Consider the following 21,543-nt stretch of genomic DNA (forward strand, 5'->3'; position numbering starts at 1 on the left):
AATTCTTTTTAAAGATTTTATTATGTATTTCTTTTTGGACTTTAACTTGGAAAATCACCCTTGAATAATCCTTCCCAGTACAAAATATCTGCTGATAATCTTTATATTGATCTACGATGGTATTCCAAGATTCAGGGTATTCCAGGGTATTATATCATGTTTTTTGTCGTTAACTGTTGTAAAACCATGATTCATCTTAGCCCTAAGCCGAGACGTTAACTATAAAGTAACCAATATTAAACATTGTTTGTGTGGTATGTTAGGACTCAAATTATGCCAAATACAAAAGAACACTATTAAGAAGTACTAGAAAAATTGGTAAAAAAATCATGGATTTGGCAAAAGCTACCTAATAAAAAAAAATTTAATAATATATAAAACACAAAATCGTTTCTGGGTTTTCCCCTTTTTTGATTTTTGAACCCTATCTAAATGACACAATTGCGTTCGATTTGCATACCACATATACGAGTTGAAGAGATAAGTTCTGAGGTCGCATGAGTCACTCGATTCAGTTGGTTGGACCGGGCTAACCTCTTGACTCGTGAGTAAGACCGCGTCTTTATACTCTGTCTGAGATTACAAATTGATTAAAAGTTGAATACTTTTAGCGCTGATAAGAAAAGTTTTCATTGATCGCTGGCCGGAGTAATCGCGTTTTCTTGCAGAGCAGAGTGATTCATCACTGGCCCACGCCAAACGATTTACAAAGCCGGTCTCAAGAGGGGGTTCTAGGTTTTTCCCCAGATTTAATTACACTGGATTACAAAGTGTAGGTTCTACTAAAATTATGAATATTACATCATAGTAGCTTTACGATCACTGGATTAAAGCTTATTCTTAAGATCTGGTTTTTAAAATACGAAGTCGGTATATCAAGAAAGATATTTTTGATATAAGAAAATAAATGATGAGGGTTGGTTTCCTTACAGAAAAACAATATCTTCAATAATATAGTACCAATTTCGGTACTTGGTTATATTGATTCACTTACTGGCGATTTTCTTCTCAATGTGCCCCCGCTTTTGAGCCGCTCGGAAGCTCAATGGTGCGATAAAGCCAATGCGATATTTTCCATTCGAGAGAACTGCGCGCTCTTCTTATCACGTGGAAATGCTTTTGGGCATTCCGATTGGTTTTGCGGCGGTTCCCGCGACAGTTTCGAGTGCATAGCCGACCGGAGAGGAACGAAGAACATCCAACGATGGAGCCGAAACAGGATTCGCCCGTCTACGCCAACTACGAGGACATGCGAAACTCCGGTCCTACGAGCTCTACGGCCTACATGGTCAACATGGGCCCCGGTGGACTGGCTCCCGAGGACCCAGTTCGGACTCCCGGACCCACTCAGCAGTACCGCGGCTTCAAGACCTGTAAGTTGTGCTTTTTAGAGGAACTGCAAAATATGAAATAGTCTCTCAGCTACGCTGTTCCTAATCCAAACTACCAAAAGATTCCGACATTATATACTGTAAACCATTAACCACTTCAGATCGGTAGATACGAGATACTATAGCTCTGTATTTTCCTGGAATCGCTGTTTTAGATAAGATTACGATTTAAAATTGATCGCGTGAGACGTTTTGTTGCTCTGGAGGTCTGCGAAATTGCATCCAAAAATATTTGAGCCATGCAAAATCGTAAACCAATAACCCTGAACAACCTTATCGGGCGATTTTGTAAATGCCGAACCGTAATCAATACCCCAAAAAAACAACCACACAATTATTCCCAAGTGGAGTTGATAGGGGATCTAAAAATATAAACATATTGGAAGATATTATCGGAGTAGATAGTTGTTGGAAAATTTTTAATGTATATCATTATCCCACTTAATCCTCATTAATTCCTAAGACGTCCTAGTTTGTAGTTTTTATTGATGCATATCTCACATCGACCAAAGCAATTGTAATAGTATTTCTAATCAAAAGAATTTTTATTGATTTGTAGATAAGAAAATGCCCATTGGTGATTGCCATTTATCCAGTACTTTTTTAATTTAATTGATATATGTTTTCTTTGTTTGCGGATATCTTTATACTTGTGGCTATTGCTTTCTTAGAGAATGTTATAAAAAAGTCCCCGTATTTCTCAATGAAATGAAGATAAGTTTACTCAAGTAAGTGGTGACTTCCCGGAGTCTCGAAATTACAAGAAGAAAGTACTTGAAGAATCGTGAGCTTCCACTTGGAAATAGGAAACAGCCTTATCTACGTTCTCCTTTTGGAATATTTGAAAAATAAAATAAAAGATGCAATAATGGTCAGCCGTCTGCCAAATCCTAAAACAATCTTTCACTACACTTTTGTTTTGCAGCGGAGAACGAGCCGAAGGGCTTCATGGAGTGGGTGGTGACCTTCTTCTCTGTGCTGGTCTTCATCATCACCTCGCCCATCGCCATCTTCATCTGCTTCAAGGTGGTGGCGGAGTACGAGCGGGCGATTATCTTCCGGCTGGGCAGGCTGAGCGGCGGGGCGCGTGGTCCGGGCATGTTCTTCATCCTGCCGTGCATCGATGAGTACCGCAAGGTGGACCTGCGGACGGTTACCTTCAATGTGCCGCAGCAGGAGATGCTGACAAAGGACTCGGTGACGGTCACCGTGGATGCGGTGGTCTACTATCGGATCAGCGATCCCCTGTACGCAGTGATTCAGGTGGAGGACTACAGCTTATCCACCCGCCTGCTGGCCGCCACCACGCTGCGGAACATCGTCGGCACCCGCAATCTCTCTGAGCTGCTCACCGAGCGCGAGATCCTGGCCCACACCATGCAGTCCACTTTGGATGAGGCCACCGAGCCCTGGGGCGTCATGGTGGAGCGCGTGGAGATGTAAGTTTAGGGCATTGCCAATCCTTGTTTATTTCTGATCCTGATCCTGATCGATCACTTGCAGCAAGGACGTCTCCCTGCCGGTTTCCATGCAGCGTGCCATGGCCGCCGAGGCAGAGGCCGCCCGCGATGCCCGTGCCAAGGTGATTGCCGCCGAGGGCGAGAAGAAGTCCGCCACGGCCCTCAAGGAGGCCTCCGATGTCATCTCCTCGAGCCCCTCAGCGCTGCAGGTGAGTGTTGACCTCGCCCATCACCTCCAGAGCTCCGATCACCAGCCGAACTCTCTTCCACAGCTGCGCTACCTGCAGACCCTGAGCAGCATCTCGGCGGAGAAGAACTCCACGATCATCTTCCCCCTGCCCATGGAGCTGCTGACCCCGTACCTGGCCAAGTACGCCCACTTGATGGGGCCGCCACCGCAGCCTCCGCAAGAGCAGGAGAAGTCAGACAACCTGCTCTTGAACGCCCAGGCCGCTTGGCCCAAGACAAACCTATGATATAACCGAAACGTATTGCGCAGAGATCGCAGATCTTGAGTATTTCTCCTTTTTTTCGCAAAGGAAAACGGTATTAGAAAGTTATAAAATAACTGATATGGTTTATATTTGATTATTCTATTAAATTCTAATTGACATTGCGGAAAATCATCCATCTGTGGGACATTCCCTTAAAATTTAACTGAAATTAGTCAGGATATGAGATTTTTCTAATTTAATTGATAAAAGCTTTTCTTTCTTTTTTGTATTTTGTATTAACAAATTTGAAAAGAACACTTATTTTATAATTTTAATCAAAAGATTAAAAATGTTTTTCTTTGTGATCACGATACACAAGGTTCCCAAATAAGGTTATACAATTTTATAAATAACCAATAATTAATTTTAATGATGATTTCATTGAATTCAACTTAAATAAGGGATGCAATCACCCCACAACCAGATAATAAATAAAACTTGGTTAGACAAAGTAAAATCAAGGTGTTAATATTTTCTAACTATCAAAAATAACGAAAGAGACTTACAATTTTCCTTGCCATTTACAACAAATATATGTGGGCCGGCTCCACGGCCAAGGAATGGGTGGCACTTTGAGCCATGGTCCTCTGGAAGTTTGCGTCTCCGGCCACGATGAGCACGCGCTGTCCGGGTATGGAGGGATTGGCGTGGGTGGCCAGTCCGGAGGCATCCAAGCGGCATACCTTGGCCGTCTCCCTGTAGCGCAGACTCCGCCGGAGATTTGGGCACTCCTGATCGCAGTGTCCCGCCTCCTGGCAAGCGGCAGATTCGCACTGCTGATGGGGCAGGTAGAGGCAGCTCCTGTAGTTCCAGAATTGGGCGAACTCAAGCAGCTCCTCGCGGAAGTAGACATGCTGCAGGTCGCGGGCGCACACCAGGTGCCACAGGCGACTCATGTCCTCCTCGTTCTCGAGCACCTGCCGGACCAGCGGCAAAGTGGGTGCAATGGCCACGCCCTGGGCGAGAATATAGATGCACTTGGCCTCCGTTGGGTCGTGCACGTACTGCCCGATCGGTCCGCGGAACTCCAGCAGATCGTTGGGCCGCACGACAGCGAGGTGGCGGGACATGGGCCCTCCCCGCTGCAGCTTCACCAGAATCCGGAACTCCTTGGCCTGGAAGTCGCTCCAGTAGGGCGAATAGGGACGCAACAGGGAGCCCACACGCATCATTACATGGTGTCCGGGTGGGATGTCCAGCACCGTGTCCTCCGTCTCCGTCTCCGCCTCGGCTGCGTGGCCAAAGTGCAGGAGAAGCACCTGGCCATCCAGCGATTCCCGCCGCAAAAGCCGGAATTTCGTGTAGCTCAGGATCACATTGCGTTTGCCGGCCAGAAGGACGCGCTTGCTCGGGCGGGGCTTGTTGTCCAGGATGCAGTGGGTGCAGCCGTTGCCGCAGCAGTCGGAGTCCTGCAGCAGCTCCTCCTGCGCCTCAGCATCCTGCGAATCCGTATCGTGATTTGTCATTGAAGCCATCAATTTTGGCGGTATTTTAATTGGTACTAAAACTAGTATTTAAATACTGCCTATCGGTATAACTACCATCTCCAATACCTTGGTTTTTTTTAGTTTCGAAAAAAAGTGTCAGGTCAATAGTGTGTAAATAAAACAAAGAGAAGGGAATAAATAAAGAGGGTCAGTTCAGATCGACACCAGGCACCGAGTACTAACTGCCCCCCATCCCACAACCAGCAGCACCACCCCCGCTCCCGCGGAGATCGGACGCAGTGCGGCGAGAGCCCACAAGCAGAGCAACTAGTGTCCAGTTACCAGGTGTCCCGTGTCCAAGTGTCCACATCTCTATGGTGTCGCCAGCAACATGAACCTGGAATCCCTGTTCCGCGACTTCAATCCCTGGTGAGAAGCCCCCGACTGTGGACGTGCGCGGAGCGCGACGGAGGAGATCCAATCCCTAATCGGCCATGTTCTCTTGCAGCAAATTCATCGTGCACTGCAGCCTGTTCACCTTTGTCACGCTCTTCGCCTTGCGCCTGGACAATTTCATAGGTTGGTACTGCTTCTCGGTGGGATCTAAGGCCACTTCACCAGCTCCATTCATCTCGCATCCCGAGAATAACAAGGGGATATAGCAGAATACTCCAGTTTGGTGCCTTGTGAACTACCTTCTGCAGAAGGAGTTCCTCCCATCCATCTACTACGGACATATATTATCCTCTCAACGCATGGGTAACAAAGGGATCTAGAGGAATCCTCGATTTAGCCAGTTATATGATAGTTGTCTAGTTATGTATGGGATGGGAGGTACTATATGATAGTATGTTCAACGGATAATCTTATATTCGCTACTAAATTCTTCTTGATAGATAGCTCTATCTTTAAATAGCTAGGAAAGTCTATTCTATGTTTATCCCAAGACGTGGGATAAGTTATCACAAACTAGAAGAATCAGTTCATTTTTGTATAGTTGTCTAATCGAATGCCCTTTCACAGACTGGCCCTACTGGGCGATCTTCACACCGCTGTGGATATGGAAGTGCACCGCCATCCTGGGCGCCATCGTGGGCGCCATCGTTTGGTGCCGGTATCCCCACTACCGCCTCGAGGGCGACGCCTACACGCAGTTCAAGGCGATGCTCATCTCGCTGGCCCTTCACCTGATCCTCCTGATGTTCGAGCTGCTGGCCTGCGATAAGCTGACCTCGGACCGCCACCTGTGGGTGCTGGTCTTCATCCCGCTGATCTTCGGCTCGGTGGTGAGCGTGGGCGCCTGCGTTTGGGCCGTCAAGCACGATCGCTCCTTCGAGCTGGAGCTCTTCTTGGCGGTCAATGCGCTGCAGTTTGTCTCGCTGCCGCTGAAGCTGGATCGCTTTGTCTACTGGAACTGGGACGTGGTGTTCGTGCCAATGTGGATCGTTATATGCCTGAGCTTGGTCAGCGTGCTGTACAACATCATCTTCTGTGGCATCATGATGCGCACGCCGGAGGTCTCGCTGCAGCAGAAGAAGGCGGCATTGAACGCGGCGGTGGGAAACATTTGCACGGTGCTGCCACTGCTCTGCTTTCAGGTAAGGGCCCTCATTAAAACCGGTGAAGAAACGAAACCATACTAACCATACCATCCATTCCGACAGGTCGTCATCTGTGACAAGCTGGACGGCGAGCTCAAGTTCCCGTACATCGTGGTCTTCTCGCCGCTGCTCGTTTCCATTCTGGCGCTAATCATCCTCAGTTTCACGGCCAAGGGCGGCAACATGTGGTGGTTCGGCATCCGCAAGTCCTTTAGCCAGTTTCTGTTGTCCGCGATGCCGTTCCTGCAGGAGTACGGCAACATCAGCTACCACCCGGAAACGCATAGCAATGCCGGGCAGTCCATGCCGCTGGATGCCACCTCCTCGTCGACGAGCATGGCGGCCAGCGAGCAGCTGCACGAGTTTGGCAAGCACGACAAGAAGAGCAAGAAGGGGGCCAAGAACGACATCCTCAAGCCGGTGGTGCCTTTCGTCAGCATCGACCTGCCGGACTAGATAAATATACACATGTATAGACGGCCAGCACTGCACAGGAGCAACAGCAACAATAAATAGCAAGAACCACGTAGCCCTAAGGACAGCCTCTCAGCACGCGCACACGGAGACGGCGACGCCGCACACCTTTGTTCAGGTGTTCATATATATATTATACATAACCATTGCATACCCAAACAGACTCACACATCGGCCGTAGCTTTTAGACTCGTACTGAATTTTAATTGTAAGACAACTGCTAACACCCCATGCCGCCCCCCAGCCACGCCTATCGCCCCCTCGCATCCGCCTGCATATAATAGCCGTACATATATAGAGGCCCTGACCACACTGGTTGCTGTGCCCAACCCAGACCCAAATCGACCATCACCTTGACCACAATTCTGTTTATCAAACTGAACAAGACCGCACCATACAACACTTGACTCTCGGCCTTATATATGTGCTAATATATGCTACATCCCTCACACTCTGAGAATTCACTTATGTGTAATGCCCTACGATAAAGTGTAAATAATTTACAAAACTACAAGAAAACAAGAAATATACTTAAGTGCTTCCAACACAAAATGGAATAGCGATTTCGACTTATTTTTAGGTGTTGGATTGGAAGGACCTATGATCAGGCCTATAATCCTGGTAAAAGTAAAACGGGATATAGAAAAAATCAGAGTGGAGTTTAAGTTTCACAAGTAAATTGTAAGTTGTATTAATCTTTATTCAAATTAGGAAGCTACAAAGTTTACATATTTCATAGTTAATTTGTTTTTGGTTTTTTTAAATTAATTCTCTTACGTTGTGACGCCTAAAATTGTATGCAAAGGTAAAAAGTTGCATTTTAAAAAGTGGTCATCCCAGAGCCGCTGCTTTTTGCCGGTTAAATCAATTAGGAAGTGGCCGATGAGAGAAATACGTATATAGAGCGCATCTACATGGGTTATATAGGTATATATCCACACTCCTTGGATCGCATGGAAGTACATATCCTTGGGGGGCGAAAGAGAGAGGCACATAAGTGGAAAATCGAAACGGAGCGGGACAAGGCTAGTTGGATAAGGTGAGGCGATATAGTGGGTGCAAGCTAAACCCAGGGCCTGCAAACATCAACAATAATTCAAATATATATTTGCTCGATCGCAAGGTGCAACTGGCAACTCAACTATTGCATAACATATCGCTTTAGTGGGCGTGGGCTTGAGTACATATATCATTTCGAGTGAGTATCCGTACAAATATCAATTTTGTGTGAGATTTAACAATTGTTTCATTCGTTTAGCTATACGATGTTCGGTTTTCGGGAAATACAGGATGTTCACTTTGATCGCCGATCCCCCGCAAATACAATGCATAATCGTTATAATAATAATGAAGGTAATAATATTACTTATGGTATAAGAGCTTCCGCTTGACTCTGGTGTGTGTATAGTACAAAGTTAAATAAGTAATATCAATTTAAACCCTCTTCGACTTAGGCTAAATACTCTTGTGGAGAAAAAAATAGCTACGCGTCTCCGTTACTGCAAAATATATATATATTGACCCTAATCTGGTTCACAATTCGGTTACCTATGGGCCTATGGTTTTCACCCGATCGCTCAGCAAATACTGTGGATTCTGCCTATCTTATTTCTCAGGTTTTCAAATTTCGCTATTAAAGTTGGCTAAGAACAATTGTTTATTCGCTACATTTATTTATTCTGACCTCGTACAATCCAGATTTTCCGATCTTACGAACAGTGACGGGAAAGGTACAGCTTTTTTTTTTAACTAGGCAGGTTTCGGGATTAAAATCAGAGTAGATGGAGATTTAAACCTTTTTGAATTTCTGACTTGATTCAGTTTCTCAGACTTTCATCCCTGGCGGGAGCTCTTTGGTTCCGAACAATAAAATATTACACATTTTAGAAATACAAATTTTGAGCCTATGGGCTAGGCTAAACACTGAATAAGATGAACTACCTAGATACTTCCCATCACTGCTCTGAATCTGTTGTTCGTTGCCCGTAATGTCGCAGCTTAATGGCTATTGTCTGAATTCTGTTTCAATGGTTTTTCTGTTTCTATTTGTTTCGGGGAAGGCCAATAGGGCCCCAATAGCTCCCCAAGGAGGAGGCTATATCCCGCTGTATAAACGATATGTACTAAGTGGTAAGTAATACGACTTCTATTTAATTACTGCCTAGGAAATGAAACGCTGACGCTGGTCGCCCCTTGTTGGCTCCTTTGGGTTAGATTCAAAATTGACATGAGATCTGGCGAGCTGCGATCCATTAGGCATACACAATTATTACAATATTGTTGGTTGCTTTTGTTTTGTTTAGGGTGCACTTAATTCTTAGGTAACTTATTTCACGTATTTAGAATGTGTACATAGAACGGTATGCCCTCTGATCGGGCAATTTCTTTACATACTTTGTATATTTAATATTTATATTAATCGTGGAACTATGGAACATTTCGCTTTCGTTTCGGATTTCATTTCCTTAATTCTGGTTTGGGTTTCGGGTTTGTTACGTTGGTGTGACAGAGAATCGAAGAGAAAAGAAGATTGCTAATAGTTGTTGATCGGTATGGAAGCGCTTAGTTTTAAAGTTGAAGAAGTTCGTTAATTGTACGTTTCGTATGGGAATTAGACACACTATACACTGGAGAAGAGTGGCATGCAGGTGGGGTCTAGTCAGGAGTCGGGGGTCCAATCTAGTCCACTTTCGGCCTGCTGCTCAAGTACTGGGCGAGGTTCTCGCGGGGTCCCTGCACGATCATCATGAACTGCGAGGGGAAGTCCCAGATGATGGTGAAGTGGAACAGCATGTTGGCGATGGCGATCAAGTACTCGAAGAACGCGAACCAACTGAAGGCTATAAAGATAGTAAAGAAAATAGTAAATTATCAAGCAAATATTGATGGAATAGCTCATCTCCATTTAAGGACATCAATTTGATTTTTTATAATATCTTAATTACATTTTCAGATTATTGTGATATTATAGAAAACTTAAGTTGGTATTTTATATGTTTAAAATAAGATGATAAGTTCTTTGTGTTTTGAATCCTATTTCATATAAAAATAGGAGATATGATACATATCAAGTTAATACTTGATATCCAAACTAAGTTTTCAGATTAATTTCATACCTATAGGTATCATATATGATACTTTTATACGTTTAAAATGTTTCTTTATGTTTTGAATCTTATATTATGTCAGTGATGAACATCAAGTTCATATTTGAAAATATAGTTATAGGTAGTTAAATGTAAAAATTTAAATTGCTGAATGTAAAAATGATATGATAGTAGATTAGGATGATGTTAGGTATGTTCAAAATTATATGATAAATTGTATCTATACGTAGCTTAAAGATAAAGATAGCTGGTTAGGGTCTCACCCAAGTCGTGACAGTAGAAGCGGTGTTTGGCGAAGAACACCAGCAATCCGATGGTGCTCAGGATGGAGACGGCGAAGAGGATCTTCTTCCACTTGATGGACAGGCGCTGCTGCTCGGTCAGCGATTGTCCGGCGTTGAGGATGCCGTTCAGCTTGATCGTGGCCAGCATGTAGCACAGCGAACATACCATGAACGTGATAAAGATGCGTTCGTGAACGGCTAAAACAAAGAAACGAATGGGTATGAGTGAAGATATCCAGAGGAATAGGAGTAGTCTTTGACATACGATAGTTCTCTCGATTAGATATATAGGTGACGCCGCCCAGGGACGCGATCTCGATGCAGTTGAGCACCAGGATCAGCGTGATGAGAGCGCTGGTCTGAGGCACCTGGGCGGGACTGATCCGACGCAGCTGCGAGCGGTAGTAGTTCTTGTAGACGAAGGCGATGGGGATGCGCGGTCCGATGTGGAGCGCGATGCTAAAGCGCCAGAAGTAGCGCTGCGGGCTGACTCCGGTAATTGCACTTATCGAGGGTATTATGTTGTAGACCTAGGGAGGGAAAACAGGCGTTATTAAAATGTATCTTTAATATAGCTTTAAGCTAACTCAATCATAACATGACTAGAGTAAAATGCAATTTTAAATATAGTACATAAAAATATTTTACATTAAACTTATTGAAATTGCAAACATAAGTATGGTTGAACTAAATGAAATCAATAATATACATTTTTTGTACTTTTAAAATAGGCTTTAAATAAATAAGTCATCGCTTAAGTAAAATAAAAGATACACTTGAAATATATCTGCGATCAAAATATAATTTGAAAAAAAAACAATCTTAATTTTAAAGCGGTGGCGACTGTGTTTACGACATTAATCATTTTGAGCGATGTTCTGTGTTTTGTGAGCGAATCGTTTAGAAAAGTGAATTTGCGTGTCTCCTATCTCGCACGGAGTCCCGCGAGGATGACAGTGATTTGTTGGCCACGGGATTAGCTGCGATTGGAGCAGTTAACCGCGCCCCGCCCTGGACATGTCCCCCATCCCCAAACCCATCCCCATCCCGATCCCCAGGAGCCCTTCAACTCACGCGGCAATGTGTCTCGTGTACATCGTCGTACTGGAAGACGTAGGCGGTCACGAAGCACGTAAAGAGCGTCACCAGGGGCAGCAGGGCGGTGACCACGCAGAGCTCGTGGAAGCTGGCCAGGTAGTGGATGGCCACCTGTTCCCTCGGCTCCCTCGAATCCTCCTGCTTGGAGCTAATCGTTGTGCTGGTCTGTAAGTAGATCAGGACATTAAGATCGAGTTGCTATGGGAAAATTTGAAATTTTTTAATTTGTTTTAAAGATTTATTTACTTTGGCATGGCAAGATATAATATTAAAGTCCAAGTCAAAGAGATTTAAGAATTTATTTAAAGTTGACGAGATATAGCTTTTTTTAGGGATTCTACGAGGTAAAATATGACTAAGATATCTTTGAATTGCACGAAGTTTAAAACATTTAAAAAATAATAAATATACATTAGAGTTTTGGGTAAACTAGATAGCTTCCTCAGAACTACAGTGGTTTTACCTCTTGAGTGAAGGGATGCGAAGAAGGAGTGGTGGCCCTGTTTTCGATTTGGTTAATGCACAACAACGAAAAAGCGCTAAAAATAAAGGAAAAATAACAAAAAAGAGGTGTGAATAAATCAATAAACAAAAGACAAATAATGAGGCGCAGCAAATAGAGGCGGAAACTATGCGATATGCGATATGCGAATACGCCAACCTAGTGAAAGGCTGAATAATGGATGAGGTCCGCCTGGCATCCCAAATTGGATGAGCCGGAGTTATAAATAAACAAGTCCTTGAGGGGGGGGATAGGATATGATAGGGTACGGCATGGTGTGTTTACGGTTTGGCTGCGGATATGGGTATGGTATGATATCTAGGGGGTGGCAAGGCCACTCGCTCTCTGGTGAAAGGCTCTCTCCGGTTCTGTTGTGTCGCTCCGGAGCAGCAAAGGATTATGGGCCAAAAATAGACGAGCTGCCCCTGACGTAACCAATACCAATCTACCAATCTACCAGCCAGCCAGCAGCTGGCCAAAATTAATTAGCACAAAATTAATGGGAAATTGGTCGGGCGTCGGGAATGACATTAAATATGTGCTGCGATTAAATCAGGACACCGGAAGCAAGAAAGATGCCGGGAAACTGAAACTGGCACAAGCGCGGGGGCGATTCCACGATTTCACAAGGACATGGCGAAATCGAATAAATGATTAAAACGAGAATGAGAACGAGAACCAGAACGAGAACAAGAACCAAACAAACAAGCGCCGCAAAGTAAATAAACGCATTTCGAAAATTAGGCAAGCCAGAGAGAAAAACAAAATAATTGTGGAAATGTGGAAAACAGCGTGATACGTTAAGAAATGTGCACGGAAAACATTTTCCAAGATCTAAGTATATTCGAAAAATTCCAGAATTTATTTAGGTTTTTTAACTTAAATTTACTGCACGTATTTTTTGAATTGCATGTAACTGAAGTTTAAAATATCAATTATAGTTTAAAAGTTTATTTGTTTTGATTTTACTTTAATTTGCTATAACATTAATAATGGCAATTTGCAATATAGTATATGTATTTTAACTCAAAACTACAAGTTTATGATTAATTTATTCTTATATTACAAGATTTAGATTTAGATCTTTTTATCCATAACACATTTATTAGGAGATATTCTTTTTTTAAATTAATTATGTTTCTTTGCTTCGAATATTTCATACCAAATGTAAAATGTTTTCGAAATTAAAGTTAAACTATTAAATTTGCTTAGAAACTAAAAAGTTTTTCAAGCTTTTTAGGAAAGTATGAACATTTTTGAAGTTCAAAATTCACATAATCCTGGGGGATCAAGTACAAATAGATAAATTTGGACTGATTTGAAAAATATTTTCGGTGTGGAAAAGTGTAGGGGAGGGCAGTCCAGGGGGTGGCATGCGCGGTTGCTGCGGAAAATTACAACAAACAAGCCGAGGACCATGGAAAATAAAACGGGCGCACACACACAAACACCCCCGCACGGTTTTTATGTGCAGTGGCCGGGGGGTTTAATGGGTGATGGGTGAGCGGGGGTCTGGGAGGTCACTAAGCGTGCGCTACCTCCGCTTAAAGTTATATAATTTTTGGCCAGGCCAAACAAACCATAAATACACACACACACACACACAGAAAAAAATGAAGGAAATTCGATTGTTATTTCCCTGGGAAAACACGAAAACGAATCTCACCGCTGCTGCTGGGTCGCCGGATCCGGATTCGCCGGAGGAGCAGCTGTTCCCGCCGCCTCCGCCGCCGTCGCCAGCGGACCTGGACGCCAGGTCCGTCGCCCCCTTCCCGCTATCTGCCGCCGAAGACGTTGCCTCTCCTGTGCCCTGCTGCATTTTCTGATCGGTTGTCGGCGCTGCTGACGTTGCTGCTGCTGCTGCTACTGCTCGTGCTCCCGTCGATGATGCTATTTGGCATAATTTGCATGCCCCAACGCTGCCGTCGCCGAGTTGTGACCGCGCGCGCGCCTCTCTCGCAACTGCTACGGCTGCTCCACCACGGAGCGCTTTTCCCCATCCATTTCGATGCCTGCATCCACTCCTCTGCCTTCCAGCTGGCCCTGGTCACACTGGCCAGCCCGTTGGCAGGGCCACACTGCCGATTTACCGTTAGCTTTTCTGCTCAACACGTTGGCAGGGTCACACTGGCGATAGTACCGTTATGTGTGGCGGGTAACTATTTCAAATTCAACCGAACGCTATAAGTAAAAGAGTTTTCTGTTAAACAAGTTTTTTAAAAGTTAATTCTTAAATTGAGCTAGGCTTGTTGCAGACTATGTTCCAAGAGTTCCGTTATCCTTAGGGAAGGAATGTTACTTTATATAAAAAAAATAAATTGCTCTGACAGTTTATGTTTTACAAATAACACATATGTACATAAGTCAATATGAACCATTCGTGCACAAAAACAGAGTCTCTTGAATAACTTTATAGTTTTAAAGCGTTTTTCAGCTTTTATTTTTTAAATTTTTTTAACATTTTGCATATCCTTTTTTTTATCAATACAGGCAATATGTTAAATTTAATTTTATTTTCATATATTTTTCTTTACTTTATATAACTTATAGATTGAACTGCAAAAATTAAATTTATTACAATACATATGTACCTTAAGCTGAGCGATTTTGTTTATTCCAGAGATTTTAAGAAATTCCTAAGACCAACTTTGATTATATTAACCAACATTTTGCTATAAGCCGGTATTGGTTTAATTCAATTTGGCCAAATTTGTTATTACAAGTACGGGATTGAAAATTACTTCTTATAATTATTTAGATTACAGTAATATCGCGACATATTATTTTGAAAATAAGTTTTATACACTCAAAAAGATTTCTGGTATTCCGAAAGTACTAATAAAGACAAAGATCATATTTAAAATACTACTAAGCTTCGTATAAATTTCAAAATAATTTAAATAAATCTTTCTAAATTATGTAAATATTGTGTTTATAAAAGAACAAAAACTTAGAAAGTTTTACCAAAAAGATGATGCGATCAATTTGTAACTATTTGTAAATTTAAATTTAGGTATTTTTAGTTGTGCTCAAAACGAAATAAACATAGATAAAAAACTGGAAGTTGTAAACATTTCCAAAATCAAAAAAAAATATTCCGCGATTAATATATCATTCTTCGCATTCCGTTTATAGCGCTTTATTGAAAAACTAGTTTCTGTTACATTCAGATGCCTCTACTTCCTCGTTGCATCAGAGCGTTAAGTGTTACATTTAGTAGTAGTTTGTTGATGGATTCGTGTGTACAATCGAACCACAAAGGATCGATATTGTATTTTGTATACAAAAGGTAAAATGAGATGAGAACAAGTTTATGCGCATGCATGCTTCTGCCAGGTCGATCGAAGCACCTATGCGATTTCTTGCTTGGAAAGTTTATGTTAGATTTCTAATAAATAAATTAAGAAGTTGAATATCCACTCCGTGCTAAACTAGAACTAGTGGCTGTGCGGTGCATTGGGCACAGCTTTGGATGACCGATATGATCGCATTAGTTCCACAACTCTCCGGCGACTATTTCGAGTACCATCTTCTTGCGGAAATACTCCATTTCCGCCTGCGAGAAGGTAATCGGTGCATCACGCGATATATACTCGGCAAACATGCAGCTGAAGACGCCGCAATCACTTCCATTTAATTGTTGGGGCACATTCGGTACGTTCTCGATCACGAAGACGCTGGTGTCGAACGGCTGCTTGCGCTTATCCAGGGATTCCTCGCGCAGATAGGCCTCCAAGGCGTTCAGCACGGCTTGGTTCGGCGCGCCCATAGAATCATAGTAGCGGATGGTTTTGTTCCGCAAGTGGATGATGGCCATGCACCAGTGGACGCCGTTGCAGTGCACCGGCACTGGGATCACGTCCTTTGAGAATATGTCTACTTTACGGGTCCAGCGCTTTACGCCCGCATGGCCAGCCTGCAGAAGGCGTGGCACGAAGAACGTGTTCATGGCATACACGTTGGGCAGTTCTGGCTTCGCCGAGCGATCAGTCAGCAAGCACATGTAAAAGTTGATGATCTCGTCGTTTAACCATTCCGTACCTTTGAGCGAAAGTATATCGCGGCGGTGAATGTGCATGTTGAATTTGACAACAAGGACCTGGGAGTTAAAAGATAAATGGGCTTTAATAATGAAACCCAATGCATCAATTTGTTTACCTCGTCCTCTGGACCACCATACATCAACTGCTCATAGCGCCTTAAGTGCTCCGGAGTAAGAGCGATGAGCTTTGTCTCTTTCTTCTGAACCGGCGTGTCCCGGGCCCCGATGACAAAGATCGGCTTGTGGGGGATACGGTACTGGAATATGTTCTCCCGCAGTTTATACTCGTAGGCACGTCGTTCTTCAGTGCTGCGATTGGCCCTTTAATTTTGCACAACATTTTAGTAAATGCGTCCTGACGATTGGACATTGAAAACTTACTCCTCAACTGCCAACTCGCGACGGTGCTCGGATTCCTCACGCATGCGAGCCGCCTTCGCTTTGAACTGCTCCACAAAGTCATCTTTGAGGTAGATACAGCTAGCAAAGCGACGATGCAGGGCATCGGTCATGGAGAGCCTGGTGGTTTTGGCGCGGAGCGATTTTGCAGAGCCTCTGGAGAATGATGAAAAATTGTTTAATTTTATTGTTCCTTGTTGTATGCGAAATTCGCTCACATGTGATTGGTGTGTTTGTGTTTCTTCTCACGCGAGCTGTCATTAATGGCAGTAACTGAGGAATTGGACCCACTACTGGAGTGGTCGCTGCCGCTCTCGTTGCTGCCGTCGGTGCTGGAAATGGTGGACGCATGGCTGCCGGCGATATTGGGAGAGCTATCGATGCGCATTAGCTGCGGTGGAGCCGGTACTGGGCCCTGTTGTGTCGCCCCGCTGTTGATCAATCTGGCGTACTCCGACACACTGTTCTGGCGCCCTAAAGACGAGGGCTGCAGCAGCGGCTGAGGCTGCTGCAATGGGCGAGATTGGTTGCCCCGCAGCAGGGAACTCCAGCTCGGCTGCTGGTTGTTAATGCGCTGCAGCGGCGGGGCAACCGGCTTTGCGAAGCGATTGACCACGGAATCATTGTGTGCCACGGTGTGGATGAGGTTCAGATATTGTTCGTGCTCAGAGCGTTCCATCTCGTGGGTGAGGATGCTCCTCTCCACCTGAGTTGGTACCCGGCGGACCGGGTGGGCGGAGTGGCCGTTCACACGGGCTTCGGGGAAGCCATTTTGACCCAGACGCACGGCATCCGAGTAAAGCATATGCGGCTGCCTGGCTGATGTACCGGCGGCATTGGCAAAGCCCCTCGGCTGGGAGGGCTCCTCGTCGTCCGACCCGTCGAACGGGTTGGCTATGTATGGGGCGTCATTGCGCACACGGTGCTGCGTGTATACCGGCGGATTGAAGACCGAGAGCCGCTTTGAGCCCTGCTGCTGATTCTCGCGCTCCCGCCCTGCCATGGACTTGCTTGCATGAACCTGGTCCTCGGCAGGCACATTCGTTATGAAACGAGGAAAGGAGTTGTCCACACGCTGGTACTTGATCACAGGTGGATGATCCTCCTGGTTGCTGCAAGAACAGAAATCACCCCGTTATAAAATACATTTTTAGAAAGTTAAAGGAGCTTACCGTCTCTTTTGGGCTGTGTTACTTCCCTCCGTCTGGTGGTCGCCACCACGACCAGCTCCGTTTTGACTTTCCGTTCCCTGGCCCGAGTCTCCGGTGTCCGGAGCTCCCTCTTTGGTCTTATTCCAACCGGTTATTAGCTCTCGGACCCTCCTTAATATTTCAAAGCCCATTGAAATTTCGTGATAGAGAGTATTTCGTAGCTCTTCGGCTTCTTTCTTTGCCTCAAAACCGAAAGGTTTTGATTTCTGAGTGTCCTTGAGGATCTTGACGATATCGCCGAGCACGGCGATGTTCTCTTCGGTGACAGTTCCTTCAACAGATTTGTCTATCAGAATGTGGCTGATATAGGCCAACTTCCGGCGCATAAGATAAAGGGCTCCGCCCGAGATGTTAAAATTAGGATCGGCTGGTTTGGATTTCTGAATCTGGCACACTCGGTCGATGATTTTTAAGATAATGTGCACGTAAGCAACAAATATACTGTTTCCTGCTGCCTGTTGCTGCTGACCGTTACTCGGTCCAGCTAGGTTTGGTTTTTCCGCCCCTGTAACCCCAGTTACAATATTTGCAATGTTCCGCACGAAGCTTGAATCTATTTGGTGCCCGTTTTCTTGAAACGATGTTACAACCTGGCGGCTAATCTCAGATGCAAATTGGAATTTGTCTTTCTGCACGATCTTGGCAGCAACCTGATTTTCCTTTTGCGCAACCTCTTCTGAGATGTTGGCACTGGGATCTTGATTCTCAGATACGATCTGATTTTCCTTTTGCGCAACCTCTTCTGAGATGTTGGGACTGGGATCTTGATTCTCAGATACGATATGCTCGGCTTTCGGTTGGCCTTGATCCTGAATCAGTGTTAAGTTCTGGAGTTTTTCCTGCAAGATGTGGTCGGAAATGTTATTGTTTCCCTGATGACTTTGCGGTGCTAGCTGCTCTTTTTCTGATTGAATCTTTTCTTGTTGATCCTCAATCTTCTTTACGATCTGGTCTTTGTTCTCCAAGATCTCATGTGCTAAACTCTTGCTTTCCTGCTGGCTTTGTGAGGCAGGTTTTTCCTTTTCCCGTTGCTGGGCTAAAATCTCTTCGTGTTCATCTATAATTTTTATTAAGATCTGGTCTGAAAATCGTACCTTTTTTTTCTGCTTGGTCCTAGCAGCAACCCGATTTTCCTTTTGCGCAACCTCTTCTGAGATGTTGGGACTGGGATCTTGATTCTCAGATACGATCTGCTCGGCTTTCTGTTGGCCTTGATCCTGAATCTGTGTTAAGTTCTGGAGATTTTCCTGCAAGATGTGGTCGGAAATGTTCTTGTTTCCCAAATGGCTTTGCGATGCAAGCTGCTCTTTTTCCCGTTGAATCTTTTCGTGTTGATCCTCAATCTTTTTTACGATCTGGTCTTTGTTCTCCAAGATCTGACTTGCAAAACTCTTGCTTCCCTGCGGGCTTTGTAAGGCAAGTTTTTCTTTTTCCCGTTGCTGGGCTAGAATCTCTTCGTCTTTATCTAAAATCTTTTCGATGATCTGGTCTTTTGCCTGCAAGAACTGGCGACCAAGTCTCTTGACTTTCTGTGGGCTATATGATGCAAGCACTTTTTTAAATGCAAATTGTAATTTTTTTTTCCGCTGGATCCTAGCAGCAACCCGATTTTCCTTTTGCGCAACCTCTTCTGAGATGTTGGGACTGGGATCTTGATTCTCAGATACGATCTGCTCGGCTTTCTGTTGGCTTTGGTCCTGAATCTGGAGTTTTTCCTGCAAGATGCTTTGCGTTGCAAGCTGCTCTTTTTCCCGTTGAATATTTTCCTGTTGATCCTTAATCTTTTTTACGACCTGGTCTTTGTTCTGCAAGATCTGGCGTGCAAATCTCTTGCCTTCCTGCTGGCTTTGTGATGCAAGGTCTTCTTTATGAAATGTAAACTGTATTTTGCCTTTCTGCTGGATATTGGCAGGAATCCGATTTTCCTTTTGCTCAACCTCTTCTGAAATCTTGAGATTGGGATCCCGATTCCGGTCTTTTTCCAGGGCTGCAATCGGCTGATCAATCTCCCGCGGAAGCTGGTATATAATCTGTTCGCTATTGTGCGTAGTCCGATCCGCAGCCTCACGCCTTATCGGCTGAGTCTGAATTGGCACCTGCAAACGGGAGGCTGCCTTCTTAAGCTGTTGGTTCTCAGGGGTGATGTGGGCTGAAATCTTTTCCCTTTCTTGCCGTTTCCAAAACGCAGCCCCACGCTTTTCCCTCCTCTTTCGCTGCTTCTCCAGCTGCAACTGTAAAATCCTTTCGTTTGGCTGCTGGATGCCACTGACACTACGATGTATAGGCCTGAAGTAACCGGGGGGAGTGGGCGCACGCGCAGGAGCCAGTGGAGGTCCTATCGAGTTCGCTAGCGCTGGGGGTGCGCTATGGGAACGCGGTTGCTCGCACCGGGATGTAGCAAGTGCGACTTCTTTGTCCTTTTTTTGCCGTTTCAAAAACGCAGCCTTACGCTTTTCCCGCCTCTTTCGCTGCTTCTTCTGTAAAAGAATTGATACGTTCTGGTCCTCTTCCTGCAAGCTCTGGGATGCAATCTTTTCGTCTCGCTGCAGGTCTTGTGATGGATATTTTTCTGCTTTCCGCTCGATTTCGTTTTCCTGCCCGATCGGGGCTGTATCAGTATGAGATCTAGGCCAGAACGGAAGGGGGGGACTGGACACAACCGCAGGAGCGAATGGAGGTCCTTTGGAGATCCCTGGCGCTGTGGGTGCGTTATGGGAACGCGGTTTCTGCTGTGATTTCGTCACCAAGGACGTCCAGCAATTGGGCTGTTCCGCGAAGCTTGCACTCGAGCATCTACGCTTGGAATGGCGAGGTCCCTCAACGGGCACCGCAGCGGCCTTGCCCGATATTTTTTGAAAAAGCTCGTCAAATTCCCGGGGTGATATGAACCTGGGCCCTTGCCCTTCTCCTGCGGAGGTAGAGTTGTGCGCGCGCTTCAGACTCACTGGCTTGCTGATAAATCCCGATAGCAATTCGGAATGGGCACGCCGATCCTTTACAGACGACCCATTGATTCCACCGCGGGATTTGGGCTTGGGTGCAGTTTCTGATTTTGCGGCTTCCTGGGGAGCCTGCCTCATGCGTCCGCGCCTGGCGTGTTCCGTAGCTCTGAGCTGGAAAGGGATAGAAATTGGAATGCATTATTATTTCCGATTCGCCTGTCAAAAAAAAAAACAAAAAACGCAGCCGGTGAAACGCAGCCGCAAATTTGCGCATTTTCTTTGCCGCCTTTTGCGCCTCGCCCCGCGACACACCACCTTCCCCGCAAGGACCAAACACTCACCGCTTGGCCGGCCGGTAAACACTTTTCCGTTTGCAATGCCGGCGAGTGAAAAATTTGCAACGCGGCTCAAGGAAAATGGGGAAAAAGAAGGAAATTTTCAGTTTTTTGGCGTGCTGCCGCTAGAGTGACCGTGCCCTGGACTGCGAAAATATACCAATCTTATTTGTTCAAATATACCAGAATATACCACTCAGAAGGGTTAGGGTGTTCCCGTGAGAGGTGGGAGTCCCCGCTATGTCAGGTGTGAGTCCCCTCTATGTCAGATGAATTTAAATTTAAGGGAAAACGCAAAAAGCAGCCGATTTTCAGATGATTATATCTCCGTCGCCCCCGCACTATATTGGGCTTGCTAATTATTATTTATTTTTACCAAATCCCAACATTCTAGCTCTTATAGTTTCCGAGATCTCAGCGTTCATACGGACAGACGGACATACGGACACGGCTATATCAACTATCCTGACTAAGAATATGTATACCCCATGGGGTCGAAAACGCTTCCTTCTACCTGTACATACTTTCCGACGGACCTAGTATACCCCTTTTACTCTACGAGTAACGCGTTATTTTCTCACAAATTATTTAAATTCTTTGCTTTATTGCTGAGGCAACTTACTTGGCTCATTTCCAACGAAAATTCGCTTTCTTTCTTGATTTTGTTTAGTTAGTTTTAATTAAAAAAAATTTTTTTAATTTTAGAAATGATAAAAATGTATGAATATAAATTGAGGTGTTCCCCGCGTGATCGCCCAAAGTGAACTGACTAGCAA

General features: G+C 44.8%; 5 protein-coding genes across 9 annotated transcripts; 2 read left to right on the forward strand and 3 right to left on the reverse strand.

Annotated features, from left to right (window-relative positions):
• Positions 1-111: 111 nt before the first annotated feature.
• On the reverse strand, positions 112-4,820 carry LOC119556783 (NADH-cytochrome b5 reductase-like). The gene is made up of 2 exons (XM_037869217.1): positions 3,852-4,820; positions 112-219 (listed from the first exon to the last, which is right to left on the reverse strand). The coding sequence occupies exon 1, from the start codon at positions 4,818-4,820 to the stop codon at positions 3,867-3,869; it is 954 nt and encodes a 317-aa protein (XP_037725145.1). The 3' UTR covers positions 112-219; positions 3,852-3,866.
• On the forward strand, positions 1,147-3,474 carry LOC119556782 (band 7 protein AGAP004871). The gene is made up of 4 exons (XM_037869216.1): positions 1,147-1,373; positions 2,317-2,830; positions 2,895-3,060; positions 3,124-3,474. Exons 1-4 carry the CDS (start codon positions 1,205-1,207, stop codon positions 3,325-3,327), a joined length of 1,053 nt encoding a protein of 350 aa, XP_037725144.1. The 5' UTR covers positions 1,147-1,204; the 3' UTR covers positions 3,328-3,474.
• An 86-nt stretch (positions 4,821-4,906) lies between the features above and the next one.
• On the forward strand, positions 4,907-7,389 carry LOC119556392 (transmembrane protein 185B). Of its 3 annotated transcripts, none has more exons than XM_037868568.1 (5): positions 4,907-4,979; positions 5,037-5,201; positions 5,281-5,351; positions 5,796-6,370; positions 6,437-7,389. In XM_037868568.1, the coding sequence occupies exons 2-5, from the start codon at positions 5,164-5,166 to the stop codon at positions 6,827-6,829; spliced, it is 1,077 nt and encodes a 358-aa protein (XP_037724496.1). In that variant the 5' UTR covers positions 4,907-4,979; positions 5,037-5,163; the 3' UTR covers positions 6,830-7,389. The 3 variants fall into 3 exon arrangements, with proteins under 3 accessions (XP_037724496.1, XP_037724497.1, XP_037724495.1); XM_037868569.1 differs by having other exon boundaries at positions 4,918-4,979; positions 5,040-5,201; XM_037868567.1 differs by having other exon boundaries at positions 4,919-5,201.
• Positions 7,390-7,507: 118 nt separating this feature from the next.
• LOC119556394 (post-GPI attachment to proteins factor 2-like) lies at positions 7,508-13,815 on the reverse strand. The gene is made up of 5 exons (XM_037868570.1): positions 13,505-13,815; positions 11,313-11,501; positions 10,504-10,768; positions 10,218-10,436; positions 7,508-9,687 (listed from the first exon to the last, which is right to left on the reverse strand). The coding sequence occupies exons 1-5, from the start codon at positions 13,655-13,657 to the stop codon at positions 9,527-9,529; spliced, it is 987 nt and encodes a 328-aa protein (XP_037724498.1). The 5' UTR covers positions 13,658-13,815; the 3' UTR covers positions 7,508-9,526.
• A 576-nt stretch (positions 13,816-14,391) lies between these two features.
• On the reverse strand, positions 14,392-21,528 carry LOC119556330. 3 transcript variants are annotated; one of them, XM_037868421.1, is made up of 7 exons: positions 21,390-21,528; positions 19,181-20,603; positions 17,452-18,700; positions 16,498-17,391; positions 16,262-16,435; positions 15,997-16,201; positions 14,392-15,937 (listed from the first exon to the last, which is right to left on the reverse strand). In XM_037868421.1, the coding sequence occupies exons 1-7, from the start codon at positions 21,396-21,398 to the stop codon at positions 15,329-15,331; spliced, it is 4,563 nt and encodes a 1,520-aa protein (XP_037724349.1). In that variant the 5' UTR covers positions 21,399-21,528; the 3' UTR covers positions 14,392-15,328. The 3 variants fall into 3 exon arrangements, with proteins under 3 accessions (XP_037724349.1, XP_037724347.1, XP_037724348.1); XM_037868419.1 differs by having other exon boundaries at positions 14,393-15,937; positions 17,452-20,603; XM_037868420.1 differs by lacking the exon at positions 21,390-21,528 and adding an exon at positions 20,774-20,910 and having other exon boundaries at positions 14,394-15,937; positions 17,452-20,603.
• Between the last annotated feature and the right edge of the window lie 15 nt (positions 21,529-21,543).

Source organism: Drosophila subpulchrella, chromosome X, assembly GCF_014743375.2.
Source record: "Drosophila subpulchrella strain 33 F10 #4 breed RU33 chromosome X, RU_Dsub_v1.1 Primary Assembly, whole genome shotgun sequence".
Classification (NCBI taxonomy): Eukaryota; Metazoa; Arthropoda; class Insecta; order Diptera; family Drosophilidae; genus Drosophila; species Drosophila subpulchrella.